At 40.1% G+C, this 14,705-nt stretch overlaps 1 protein-coding gene and 1 long non-coding RNA gene across 2 annotated transcripts in view; both read right to left on the bottom strand.

The window, feature by feature from the left end:
* Positions 1-5,876, bottom strand: part of LOC106585565 (leucine-rich repeat transmembrane neuronal protein 4) — a 65,156-nt gene extending 59,280 nt beyond the window's left edge. Inside the window, exon 1 of the mRNA XM_014171933.2 lies at positions 5,286-5,876. Coding sequence (XP_014027408.1) covers positions 5,286-5,289 — 4 coding nt within the window. The 5' untranslated portion in view covers positions 5,290-5,876. The remainder of the gene's footprint in view (positions 1-5,285) is intronic.
* Positions 5,877-10,697: 4,821 nt separating this feature from the next.
* LOC106585580 (uncharacterized) lies at positions 10,698-13,958 on the bottom strand. The gene is made up of 3 exons (XR_001323979.2): positions 13,751-13,958; positions 13,331-13,653; positions 10,698-10,927 (listed from the first exon to the last, which is right to left on the bottom strand). It is a non-coding gene; the product is annotated as an uncharacterized lncRNA (long non-coding RNA).
* Positions 13,959-14,705: the final 747 nt, after the last annotated feature.

Raw genomic sequence — 14,705 nt, 5'->3', positions numbered from 1 at the left:
ATGTTAACCTGTTTTAATGATACTCATGAATCACTATGATCGATAAAATATTTTCTTGAGTGTACTTTTAACAGAGCTGAGATTTACTCAGCACATTCACCCTACTGCTTACACCAATCAAGTTGTTTCAGATATACACAAGTGCCTATGGGAGGAGGGGTTAGGGCAGCGGTTCCCAAACTAGGGGTCGCGATCCCATGTGGGGTCTCCTGATATTAAAATGGGATTGCGGGAGCATTTCCAAAATCCTGGTTTAAAAATCTTTACTTTTTAAAAATAATATCGTCTTTGTCTCTCAAAATCATTGTAATGTGGTTAACCTTAAAAATCGAAATTACAATTATTCAAATCTGGCTGCTTTTCCTTCACTCTGTGGTCCAACTCATCCCAAACCATCTCAATAAGGTTGAGGTCGGGTGATTGCGGAGGCCAGGGCGGCAGTTAGCCTAGTGGTTAGAGCGTTGGGCCAGTAACCGCAAGGTTGCTTGATCGAATCCCTGAGCTGACAAGGTAAAAATCTGTCGTTCTGCCCCTGAACAAGGCAGTTAACCCACTGTTCATAGGCTGTCATTGTAAATAACAATTTGTTCTTAACTGACTTGCCTAGTAAATAAAAACTCAACCAGAGAATGCCTTTAGATTGTGGGAAAAGGCTGCACTTCAATCATTTGGTGAATGACTAAGCTATGAAACCACTCACTATTACAGAGACTTTGATATTAACAGCTGCAATTGATATGATGAAAACAATGTATGGGGAGATAGAGGCACAGGAACTCACATCAAAACCTTTGTCAGATAACCCTGTGAAACTAAGAATTGATGCTAAAGCTAGTAATCAAAAGGAAACTGACTGAACGACTCAAAAACTCCATCTATCACGGGACGGCTGGCAGTCCTCTGCACTCTAGTTATGAATGTGTCTCCCTCTGCCATATGGACGCAATGTATGTTACACCCACTTATCTATAATGGATACACCGAGAGCAACTGGTAGAAAAAGAGCTGAGTGCAAAACTCAGAACGTAACTTTGATTGTAAACTACATTGCACATGCCTGTTCGCAAAACTATGTGGAGATATGGGATCAGATGTTCTATTTTCACACCGAGAGGGGGAGTGTTGGAAATATTTTTCGAATTGAGAAAGGAAGTGTTGTCATCTGCAATGGATGTAAAAAACAGCCTTTGTAGACTTTCTGTGTAATGAAAAGAAATGTCTCCTTGCCTAGGTAACAAACATATTGGGGAAACTCAACAAACTGAACCCAAGCATGCAGGGGAAATACCAACAAATTCTACAGATGATTGACCGAATCAGCTAAACCAACCCACCTGACTGTGATCCTGGCTCAGTTGACATGCCGGTAAGTGAAATCGAACAGCTGATCGAGCTGTCGTGACCGAATGCTGCAGACAACACATTCACGGGTCACTACGGAGGAGCTTTGGTTCCTGACTCAAAGAGAATACTGTGCCGTCTCCCACCAAGCATTGAAACGTATGGTATGCTCATTCAGTGCTCTTGTCTGCATAAAAAATAAATATAGATCCAGGTTGGATGTCGACCAAGACTCCTGACTTTGAGAAGCTCCGACGCAACATGCATCAAGCATACCCATCTCATTAGTGGTGGTAAGATAAGATAAATATGTCAGACTAATTTGCAATTGACTGTCATAGCCCCACATCAAAAGTATATGATGGTGAGTTGAGAATACAATCAGAAATACTGTTTTGCAATTGACTGCGATAGCCTCAATTAAAAAAGTAAACATTGGCTGTTAATAACATGGTTGGGGTCGCGAGAATTTTCAGATATCAAAATATCGTTTGTGAACCCCTACGTTAGGGTTTCCTCTGGACAGGGCCTAACTATACTGGCCCAATAAGCACATGCAGTAGAGATATCCCTTATTGGGAGAGTGGTTCGGGAGCTCGTCATTGGTGCTGATAGCCTGGGTTTGAGATCCGGTAGGAATCATCTTAATGTCACATTCTTAGCAATTTATATTAATGTCATTATTTGGCAACAGTTACAACACACTTATCTGATCTATTTCAAATTAGTGTCTCATTGAAAGATTGGAATCTGTAGGATTACCACTTGAGCACAAATGATGACCACATTTCCACTACCTTTCATGAATTATCAATATTTATTAATTCTATATAGCTGAGCATCTCTCCATTGTCTTCTTGACATCCACACCACATACCATCTATATCATGCATTTACAAGTTCAAGAATGGATGTTCAACTGCAGATTGCCCTCTTTAACATATTGTGATGTCTGTGATTTGTCCCAAGTTATTCTGTTGCAATGTATCTGTTTTTACACATTAAAACTTGGAGCTGGAACTCTGTGTTGTGTATTGTTTTGGTATAACTGGCATCATCATTGCTTAAATGGCAAATGTGAGAAAGTACAGACATGCTACTGTAAATATAGACATTTCTGATATTCTGAGAATATGGCAACCATGTTCTGGGCATGTTTCTATCAGAAGCAACATTCCTGAACCTGTGCCTGGAAACAAGCTATAGTACACGATTTTAGTTTTTTGTTGTCCTAGGCTACCTGGCTAAAATGCTTGCTTGCTAGCCTAACTTCCTTTCATGGGCAATGATACGCCAGGCCATCTAATTAACATTAGCATACTACATCTAGCTACATGTCGAACTTCCATCCTCTTAGGCCAAGGGCACAATGTATGAATTTATGGTTGGATCAGAATCATCGTTATAATCATTGCTCAGACTAAATCCCTATCTCCATCGATGGCTGATTTAGGAAAAGGCCAATTTTAGCTAGCTAGCTAGCCACCGGAGGACAACAACACCACGAGATGCAACAATTCACATTTTTGTTATGTCAATGACGTTTGGCTTTTGATGTGATTGGTCTGAAGCCAAATACAAACTGGCTTTCCTTGACACTTTTTTTGGTGCACCAGGACCATTCACAGCTGAGCTCACCCAGTTTAGCTCCACGCTGATTGGCTATTATTATTTTTATTTTTTATCAAGGGAGGCCAAATGGTCGCTGGCTTCCCTTGCAGTCAATGCTACTGGCAGCAATAATGGCATTCTCTTTTTGACCAGACATCTATCTGATGCTACGCTACACATACTGACACAGAGGGGCGCTGTTTCATTCGCTCAGATGCTTTCTCCAGTGAGATACATTCCGCCACTTGAAGGATTGAAGGAAATTTATGAAACACAGAGAGACAAAATAATTCATTATTTTGTTCATTTTTTACTTGGTACATTTTTGGGGGAAGCCTGGCTTCCCTTGGCATCCATGAATACATGCCACTGGAAATGCAATGAGGAGAGCTGATGTGATTCCTAATGAGAGACACATGTTAGTTCTACACAGTATATGTGGTGTGGATTTCAAAAAAGAAGATAGAGAGTTCTCTTTGAGATGCTCAGCTATCTAGAATTCTACCGATTCCCATCTTTCAATGAGAAACCCATTTTAATTAGATCAGATAGGTGTGTTGTAACTGTTGCCAAATAATGACATTATTAACATATATTGCTAAGAATGTGAGTGTAGGGTGACTCCCCTAGCAGGTCTTGAACCCAGGCCACCAGCACCAATGACAAATACCCTAACAACTGTATTAATAAGGGACATCTCTAGGGTATGTGCTTATTGGGCCAGTATAGTTAGGCCCTAACCAGAATAAACCCTAACCCCTCCTCCCTAAGCACTTGTGTAGATGTGAAACAACTTGATATGTGTAAATAATAGGATTAAGTAAATCTCAGCTCTGTTAAAAGTACACCCATGAAAACTTGTATTGATCATAGTGATTGAGGAGTATCATTAAAACAGGTTAATATTCCCCACCAACATTAGATACCAATACAGAAAGCACTTCAATTGTTGAAATAAGTCAATCAAATCAATGATGAGAGTATAGTCAAATTAACTGATAAATGACATAGACATAGTGGCGTAGCAGGAAGATCTGAATGCTGTAAACAAAGAGGTTGTGAGTTCAAATCCCAGGTGACAACATGTAGAATAATATTTGCTCTATAAATGATCATGCACAATGTAATTGTGTGTCAAATATCTAAGTTAAAGGCACTGTGTGTGAGTATCCCTAACCTTACCAACAGATAAAAAGACATATGAATGGATCAGTGATTCACCAATCATGGCCTTGGCAACAGTAACAATGCATGATATGTATGTATGGGGGGGGGGGTCATTTATTTGGGACCATTAGGCAACGTCCTAACAACTGATACACATTCTTGCAACGTTCATTCTGAGAACATGACAACCATGTTTGGTGGGACATTGATAGACTATTCTCCCAACCCTCAGAAAACTGGACACATGAATGTTCTTCCAACTTCCCATGAAACGTGTCTAGAAAATGTATATCTTATATTCTGGGAACATGGCAACCATGTTCTGTGTATGTTTAGTTGGTGAAATGTTCTAACTTTAATACCAAAACATGCAACAACAACAAAAAATTGCAGGTTTTTGCTAACATAGATAGAATGTTCCTCTAACTAAACAGGAACACTGGACACGCATACATTAAGGGAACCAACAAAAACACTCTCAGAAGGTTTTTGCTAACGTAGATAGAATGTTCCTCTAACTAACAGGAACACTGGACACTCATACATTAGGGGAACGTTATGGGTAACATTACAAAAACGATATATCTTCCTAGATTTGTTAGCTGGGGCATTATGCTCAGGAGAACAGTGTCAAAACATCATCCAATGAAGGCAGACACTGATAAAACCAAAAACATAGCAAACCTGTTGATCAAAGTGAAAACGATTTATCTAGGCTATTAGATATAAAAGCTGTATTATGTCGCTCTGGTACCATCTCGAGACAAGGAATAAAGTTATCAAAGCTATAACTTAATAGCAAGACATTTGAGATACAAGATCGTTTCTAACCTGCTGTCTGCCTGGTAGGCTAATTTCATAAAGGCTTCTACCCTAGCCTACCCCTGAGGGACATTCGCATTGGCATGCGGCAGATTGATAATGGTGTTCCGTTCAATGTGTGAGGGTCTGCATGGTCTGCCTCTAGGGATTTTCTCTATTTTGTGAAGAAATTATAGGCCTATCAATATATTCCAGTAGCATAGGAAACACATAACACATGGGTTTTGACACAATCATGTAATCAATGACGTGATTCCTTCGTCTCTGAGCTGTTGTCTTGCCTAACGTGAGCACAATGTATATGGGCAAATGGAACATATTCTTTCATATTGTCTTCAACATACCCATGTCTGCGTGCTGTCGGCTTCTTTCCACAGGTTAGAGCCTTCTGATGCTTGACTCCAAAGCCCGCATGTCACGCGCAGTCCTCATTTGGTTGGACAAATAACCAACATCGCTCAACTAACCAGTGCAACGAAGTCAGTGCAGCCAATTTGCTCCACAGCCAAACGCACTGCACTGTGCACACCTGCCGCTGTGCTCAAAAGTCTTGTAAGTATGGAGTAGCCTTATTTAGCGCTCGTATCCTTATGTCAGTTGCATACCACGACTCAAATTACATAAGCAAAGCAAAGCGTTGTACTCTAACAGATGATGATGTAAAAAGCCCATAAACAGCATATTCCCCCATGGAAAAATACACTTTGAAAATAAGTTTAGGCCTATGTGTGGGTTGACTCAAGAAACGCCAAATGAAAAGCCTATCAAGTAACAAAATACGCTGATATTCCGAGCAGCAAGCGTGTAATCCAGTCAGCAAGCGCCAGTTAAAGCCTATGTTGGTGGGATTTAGCCAAGCAGATCACTGGCAAAGGTTTTCGCTCCATAGTCTAGTCGCAACTGGTCCTGATGAGAGAAATACATACAATTATACAGTTCTGTCGAATGCCAGTGCGCTCAGCCTCGCCAGACAAGGCTATTAAGGATGCCCTCTCCTGGCCATAACGCGTGCCAGCAGTTGCCATCAAATGGATGGATGAATATACACAAAATGAATAGACCATTTTTTTATGTCTGAACAATGGCTACTACACAATAAAATAACGTTGCTGATTATTTGTTGATTTCAACAAGCATATTAGGTCGCAGGCCTAAACTTAAAGCCAAGGCTAAAAGCATTTAGCCCATATATCAAGAAATAAAGGCATCAGGTGTAGGCTACACTAGTAATTTAAGTAGAAATGTTCTTCATATGCAATATGTTCTGCAGTTTATTCCGTGCCATTCATCATTTAAACCATGCAGGAAATAAAAGGCTTAGAGACACAGTAAAGATACACTACATGACCAAAAGTATGCGGACACCTTCTTGTCGAACATCTCATTCCAAAATCAATGGCATTAATATGGAGTTGGTTCCCCCTTTTCTGCGATAACAGCCTCCACTCTTCTGGGAAGGCTTTCCACTAGATGCTGGAACATTGCTGTGGGGCCTTGCTTCCATTAGTGAGGTCGGGCAATGATGTTGGGCGATTAGGCCTGGCTCGCAGTCGGTGTTCCAATTCATCCCAAAGGTGTTCGATGGGGTTGAGGTCAGGGCTCTGTGCAGGCCAGTCAAGTTCTTCCACAACGATCTCGACAAACCATTTCTGTATGGGTCTCGCATTGTGCAAGGGGCATTGTCATGATGAAACAGAAAAGGGCCTTCCCTAAGCTGTGGCCACAAAGTTGAAAGCACAGAATCGTCTAGAATGTCATTGTATGCTGTAGCGTTAAGATTTCCCTTCACTGGAACTAAGGGGCCTAGCCCGAACCATAAAAAACAGCCCCAGACCATTACTCCTCCTCCACCAAGCTTTAGAGTTGGCACTATGCATTGGGGCAGGTAGCTTTCTCCTGGCAGCCGCCAAACCCAGATTTGTCTGTCAGACTGCCAGATGGTGAAGCATGATTGATCACTCCAGAGACCACGTTTCCCCTGCTCCAGAGTCCAATGTTGGAGAGAGCGTTACACTACTCCATCCAACGCTTGGCATTGCGCATGGTGATCTTAGCCTTGTGTGTGGCTGCTCGACCATGGAAACCCATTTCATGAAGCTCCCAACGAACAGTTGTTGTGCTGACATTGCTTTCAGAGGCAGTTTGGAACTCGGTAGTGAGTGTTGCAACGGAGATGATTTTTACATGCTTCAGTACTCAGCGGTCCCGTTCTGTGAGCTTGTATGGCCTACCACTTTGTGACTGAGCCATTGTTGCTCCTAGACATTTCCACTTCACAATATCAGCACTTACAGTTGACCGGGGCAGCTCTAGCTGAGATTGCATGGCTGTGTGATCAATTTTATACACCTGTCAGCAAGTGTGGCTGAAATAGCCAAATATACCAATTTGAAGGGGGTCCACATACTTTTGGCCACTACTCAGTCATTGTTGCACTTTGCACTTACTCACTTAAATGTGTCATGAATAAACAAAAGCTGCCTCTCATGACCTCTTAATGGGACTTTGACTCGAGCTCACATCACTAATACACTGCAGTTGGCATGTGATATGACAACAAAACAGGTGACACCAATCAAGCCAATTCAGCCATTAGGCAGGCAGCACAGCCCAAGGGATAACATTGTGATGCCATCATGCATTTTATGAATGCAAAAAGTATAGACTGATGACCAAAGATAGTTGTAACATTGGCGGACTAACCAGGAATGGAGTTCCATCACAATACAATGTCCAAAATCCACATTTTACACCTGCATATAACCACATTCGGAACATTAAATACTTACTTACGTAATACAAATCTTAGGGACAAATAACCAACACGTTTTAGTTCATTTAGTTTATTTTGGTAATCAGGGTTTTCAAAAGTCTAATTCAGCTCATGTATTCACATCTTATTCTGGGAATGGAGCCCAGAGCAAATGGAATATTTATACCCTGACAATTAGAAATTAAAACACTGCAAGTAGTCATGCTACCAGTGTGAGTTGGTGCTAAGAATAGAGCAAGCATAAAATCTTTCTAAAAGCCACTGACATGAAAACATGCCTTAAAGGAACAATATCAAGACCTATTGTAGGAGTAAATGTGAATAAACATATTCAGACTTCAACAGAATAGACAGAAGAATAGAAAATAAAATGTAGTGTGATGTTCATCCTACAAAACATTTTCAAACATCTTTAACAATGAATCCATGAGAGAAACTGGCCTGCCCAGGACTGCCTGTCATGCACTGTCCCTGGCCTGTGCATGTTTGAATATTGTTGTTGCAATTCAACTAAACAACATTTAACTGTCCTTGAGAAAGAATGTCATTTTTACTTCCTTTCCCGTCTCGGTAAGATTTCTGTCAGCTATTTTGAGCACTGCATTTTATTTGTAAAATATTTGTAATCTCTAAAAACAAATTGCCTGGGATTTTTATTTAGGAGATTCAGATATTTTCCAACCTAATCTTTATCAGCAAAGTATTACAGTAAGCTGCTGTTGTGTATGTACTATCCCATGTCAAGCCACATACACTCAAAGTTTTAATTACCTCCCTAAAAAAATCTCACGACCCATTTTCTACTCAAGGATATTTATGTGGGCATGTGATTTTGCTGTTAAGAGGATTCAAGGCATGCAGAATGATCAAAGTAATATTTTTGTCATATTAGTATTTCCCAAAACAAGTGTTATTTCTAAGTGTGCATGTTACCTCTTAGTTTTTAAGCACTGGCAAGAATACATTTATAAATCTGACAATTATAAGGAGACAAACTTTTTGGGGCATCTATTTGTGTGCATCAGTATTAAAATGTCTTGAGAATTCCTGACTATTGTGTGGATGTGTTCCTCAGTCTCACACAGCAAATGAATTAGCAAGTTCTTTAAGTTATCTATAAGTCTATCTTTGAGAGAGAAGAACTTCGAGTGACATACCTAATCAAATTTGGTCACCATACAATTCCACCTGTTAGTTTCTGGGTCAATAATAGTCCAAAATTGTAATGATGAATTTCATTTTACCTCAGTCACAAGTTTACAACATGCACTTCCAAAGGCAGCGAGGGCTTTTTGTTTTCTAAAGCAACCAGCACTGCCTCCAAATTGCCTCCCATGAAACTTTAATGACTGTCTGTGACTGAGCCCTGAATAATTGAACAAGGGAAAGACCTGTCCTGGATGATTCCCACTGTAACACATTATGGAAATATACAAATAATACTATTAGGTGAAACAAGCCACCTCAGCAATTAGGTGGGCTGCAGGAGAGGTTCAAACGTTGACACTTTTGCTTACTTTAATTGCAATGAGGGCTACTCCGACGACTTGTGCTTGAGGAATGTCTGGTTCCGTATTGAGACTAATTACCTTTTAAGAAGGTCTCCCTTTATTCTCGAACTTCTTCACAAGGACTTTGTTCTTTTTCAGTCCAATTGTGTTCCAACTTCTTCTTGTATTGCCTACATAAGAAACAAACTGTAGAAAACTGGCAAACCTATTTACCATCAATGTGATATCCTTGGTATCTTTTGATACTTTTGTTCCAAGTCTTAATAATACTATTAATGAGTTAGGTGTACAAGAGGAGCTTGGGAAAAGTGTATTTTGTTGATAATCTGAGTGCAGACTTCAGCTCTTCCATTTCCAGATATGACAGTTACTGTATGTTGATATTTGTGAAATAATGAAAACCACTACTCCTCTCCGGCTAGAGGTTTGAGAGATACAGTATGTAATCTTGGTAATTAAAGTATTTCAGCCTCGATGGCATCACAATGTTTAATGAAAATACTTTTTGGAACACGTGTACTGAATAATCTTGCCTGAACCTGTTAACTCTCAAAGGTAATGCAGAGACTTCAGCTCAGAAGTCTACCAGTCTTGTGGCACGTTCAAACCCAATCGGTCATGTCTTTTTAGCTGGTGCAGTCATTAGGTTACAGAAAACTACTGCATAATAAGTATGCAGGGCTCAGTCACTGGAACCTGTGTCTTGGAGTACAAATTAAGTCATGCATCCCGTGTATCTTTAGATCTGTCTTCTTTACTTTGTCAGGCAGTCAGAAAACATCACTTAATTCCCTTCCATTTGGGAACCTGTGATCAAATTACCTTTGATGTGCTACAGAACTCTAAAGGTTATTTACCATGGTGCCAGTCCTCCTTCTGAAGGCTCAGTACCCTTCTTACAGTAATCCCAAAAGAGAGAACAGGAAGAATGCGGTTACTGCACCCTCTTAAATGAAATGTGAAGCCATGCAGAGGAAGCGACCAAGAGAATGTAGCCGTGGGGCAGCTACTGCGACCCAAGACTAAGTGGACCGAGTCAGGCCTCCTGTTTACCTGCACAGCATACAGGCAAATACAGTTATTTAGAATAATTCTGAGTTTAATTCTGCAATATAGCTTAATTGCCCTAGTGATGCTCCATCTTCAAAAATGTAACTGATTTCCCTTTAGACAACTCCAAACTCTGTGGAATTAGAAAGCACTTCCAATGAGGAGTCATGAAAGTCCCATGAATGGACAATATCCTCAATCAAAAACTGCAATCTACGGTTAAAAATGTAAAAGCATTATAGTCTGAAAATTATTAATGGGAGAAACTGAACATCAAGACCACTTTGCATAGACATCAAGTTTAAAATCCTCCATCATTGTCAAAATAAAACATTCTCAAACAAAATGGTGTGAGCATGCCATCTGCTGTCAGAACATCTGAACATCTGAACGTGCGATTACATAGAGAGCAGGTAGAGTTGTCTTATAAAAATTAAAATGGCTTTATTTTAAAATATAAGGCAATCAAATTGATCACAACATTAAAATTAACTGGCGACAAATACAATATGAAAACAAACTCTTTAAATATTGAAAAATAAATAAACAATGAATGATTAGTGCAATTTAGGTAAATAATTTACTGCTGTTTGCATAAATCAGCTTGCTTTGGTGACAGGCCACCAGTCCTCCTTTTAATCCACAGTGGCATCTGAAAAGAGGAAAAATAGAAGACCAACTGAGCCAAAACAATACCAAAGCAAACAAACCACCATGCAAAACCAAAGCAAGCCTGGCATTGCAGTGTTTCCTCTATGTTCATTTTTGTCACCACCACCAAAAATGATTTGTAATATATGCCGAAACCGCATGCTTAAACATAAGTGGTATCCATGAGTTTACAGATTCCATGAACTGGGTAAGTAGAAAAAGTGCTTAATTGCCGAAATCTCGCACAATCCCTTTAAGATCAGCATCAGAAGTTATAACAAAGTACCAGTCAAAAGTTGACACCTACTCATTAAAGGGTTTTTCTTAAATTTTACTATTTTCTACATTGTAGAATAATAGTGAAGACATCAAAACTATGAAAAAACACATATGGAATCATGTAGTAACCAAAAAAAAAAGTGTTAAATCAAAATACATTTTATATTCTTCAAATTAGCCAGCCTATGCCAAGAGCATGCAAAGCTGTCATCAAGGCATTCCCTCAACCAGCTTCATGAGGTAGTCACCTGGAATGCATTTCAATGAACAGGTGTGCCTTGTTAAAAGTTAATTTGTGGAATTCCTTTCCTTCTTAATACGTTTGAGCCAATCAGTTGTGTTGTGACAAGGTAGACGGTATACAGCCCTATTTGGTAAAAGTCCATATTATGGCAAGAACAGCTCAAATAAGCAAAGCGAAATGACAGTCCATCATTAATTTAAGACATGAAGGTCAGTCAATCTGGAAAATTTCAAGAACTTTGAAAGATTCTTCAAGTGCAGTCGCAAAAACCATCAAGCGCTATGATGAAACTGGCTCTCAAGAGGAACACCACAGGAAAGGAAGACCCAGAGTTACCTCTGCTGCAGAGAATAAGTTCACTAGAGTTACTAGACTGAGAAATCGCAGCCCAAATACATGCTTCAGAGATCCTGTAACAGACACATCTCAACAACTGTTCAGAGGAGACTGCATGAGTCAGGCCTTCATTGTCGAATTGTTGCAAATAAACCACTACTAAAGGACACCAATAATAAGAAGAGACTTGCTTGGGCCAAGAAACACAAGCAATGGACATTAGACCGGTGGAAATCTGTCCTTTGGTGTGATCAGTCCAAATGTGAGATTTTTGGCCCCAACCGCCATGTCTTTATGAGACACAGAGTAGGTGAATAGATCTCTGCATGTGGTGTGCTTTGTTGGTGACACTGTCAGTGATTTATTTAGAATTCAAAGCACTCTTAACCAGCATGGCTACCACAGCATTCTGCAGCGATACGCCATCCCATCTGGTTTGTACTTAGTGGGACTATCATTTATTTTTCAACAGGACAATGACCAAACACTAATCCATGCCGTGTAAGGGCTATTTGACCAAAAAGGAGAGTGATGCAGTGCTGCATCAGATGACCTGGACTCAACAATCACTAGAACTCAATGCAATTGAGATGGTTTGGGATGAGTTGGATCGCAGAGTGAAGGAAAAGCAGCCAACAAGTTCACAGCACATGTGGGAACTCCTTCAAGACTGTTGGAAAAGCATTCCAGGTGAAGCTGGTTGAGAGAATGCCAAGAGTGTGCAAAGCAGTCATCAAGGCCAAGGGTGGCTACTTTGAAGAATCTCAAATCTTTATATTTTGTAAAAAAAAATTGGGGGGGGTTACTTCATTATTCAATATGTGTTATTTCATAGTTGATGTCTTCACTATTATTCTACAATGTAGAAAATTATAAAAATAAAGAAAAACCCTTTAATCAGTATGTGTCCAAACGTTTGACTGGTACTGTATATTTGAAGCAAACAGAGCGAGCCACGAGCGCATAGCCACCAATTGCTCCTCATCTCCCTACAGTGCAGTGACACTTATCATTACATTTTTATGCATTTTGGAGTAAAATATCTTTCTTTAAAGTCACCAGAAGTTACCTTCTCAGTCGTTCCAAATGTTTTAAATATCCCGGGGGGCTTGCGCCCAGACCATTGCAGTGAAGAGACCGCCGCCCCCCGATACCTTTGCTGAACAAAAATTCTAGAGGAAACACTGGGTATAGGTTACAATTCCAAAGATGGAGGAAGTGTTAGAGAGAAATCAGTGATTAAGTGTTATCCAACTTTTGTTACCAACCCCTATGATACAGTACCTTACTCCATTAAATCAGTGCGTGACAAGTGACATTAACTGCCAGAAGAGAAGGTTTTTGTGCTACAATTTTATCCCAAACACAGGGGATAACATTACACCAATTACCCACTTATGCACTTCCAGCAGCCTCCATATCTGATGTTATGAGAATACACACCACCTCTGGTAAAATGTAATTTCATTAAGGCCAACTGCTGTTTGGTGACCAGATACAAACTTTAAATATAAGGTAAACTCAGGTAAATTTGACTGTAATTACCTTGAACGTTTTCAAGGTTGGAGTTATCAAAAAAATTGTTTGGGACAGTTAATCGACATTCAGAGCCTGGACGGACATCAAAGAACTTTCTCTTGGGCGAGTCGAGGAACTTCTTGGGAGAATAAATAAACTTTTTGGGATAGTCTATGAACTTCTTGGGAGAGTGAAGGAACTTCATGGGAGAGTTGAGGTCCTCAGAAGGAAGGCGTCGTTTTGAATGAGTACATGCAGATGGAGGCGTTTCTACCACGTCCCTCCTCTCCTTCAGCTTAACTGCTCTAGCCTTCCACTTGGCAATATCTCCTTGCTGAGTGGAAACACGGCTGTGAAAACAGAGAGAAATGGCAGAATGTCAGTGATACGATATCTCAAGAAACTTCGAAACATTACAGTAATTTTACAGATTCATCTTTACCTCACCAATTCAGAAATTCTCTTTTGTAGCCGTTTCACTTCCTCAAGTTTGTTCTTTTCAAGGAGAATGTTGCTTTGGACCGTATGTCCTCTGGTGGTTGTCAGTCTGGCATGCAGATCCTCTCCCCCCATGACTGCAATAACATTAAACATCTCAATTAGGGCTCATAACTATTCACCTGTTGTTTTGTGGTCATTTCAAATTCTATTCTTAATATTGTCTGGGGCAGACTTCCATAACTGTTCTCCCTCCTGCTGTGACCTTCAGCGTCCTCAGAGCGTCCTCCTTGTGGTTCAGGAGCGTGGTCATCCTCAGTAACCTTGGGGAAACAAATGCAGAACGTCATTAACATGCATCTTCTCCAATGATGACTCAGGGAGATACTTTAAACAAGCACTGCTCAAATTCAGCAGTGGTACAAACCAGATGGAACCAAAGGAAGAATACACATTTAAAATGACATTGAAGCTCATGATTAAAACAAATTAAGCCTTACTCTTCTTGGTGTTTAGAGGACAATGCAGTCATCTCCATCTTCATTTTCACAACTTTAGCATTCAGCTTTTCAAGCTCAAGAGCACTAGGTGATGCTCTTTTCTTGGCCAGAACCTACAAACAATAGAAAAAAACAACAAAAACACAGTATTGTACAGTCTATACAGTATTGAACACATCCCAAAAAATACAAAAAAGCCTAGGGGTGAAATTCCACCTTGTTCCAACCCTTACGTCAGTCTCTCGGAGTTTCTCTTTGAGGATTTGGATAGAGCCCTCTCTATCCTTGACTTGTGCACAAGCATCCTGAAGCTCAGTTTGTAGGAGCTGGGTGGCTTGTTTGTGGTTTGAGACCCTATTAGCAGCTTTAATCTGGTGCTCAACTCTCATTTGCATTTCCTGCAAACACAAAATATACACATTGTAAACTAGTCAGATAGAAGAACAATGGAAATTATCCATGAG

The sequence above is a fragment of the Salmo salar genome, chromosome ssa24, assembly GCF_905237065.1.
Source record: "Salmo salar chromosome ssa24, Ssal_v3.1, whole genome shotgun sequence".
Lineage (NCBI taxonomy): Eukaryota > Metazoa > Chordata > Actinopteri > Salmoniformes > Salmonidae > Salmo > Salmo salar.
This window is presented reverse-complemented; position numbering and strand designations above follow the sequence as displayed.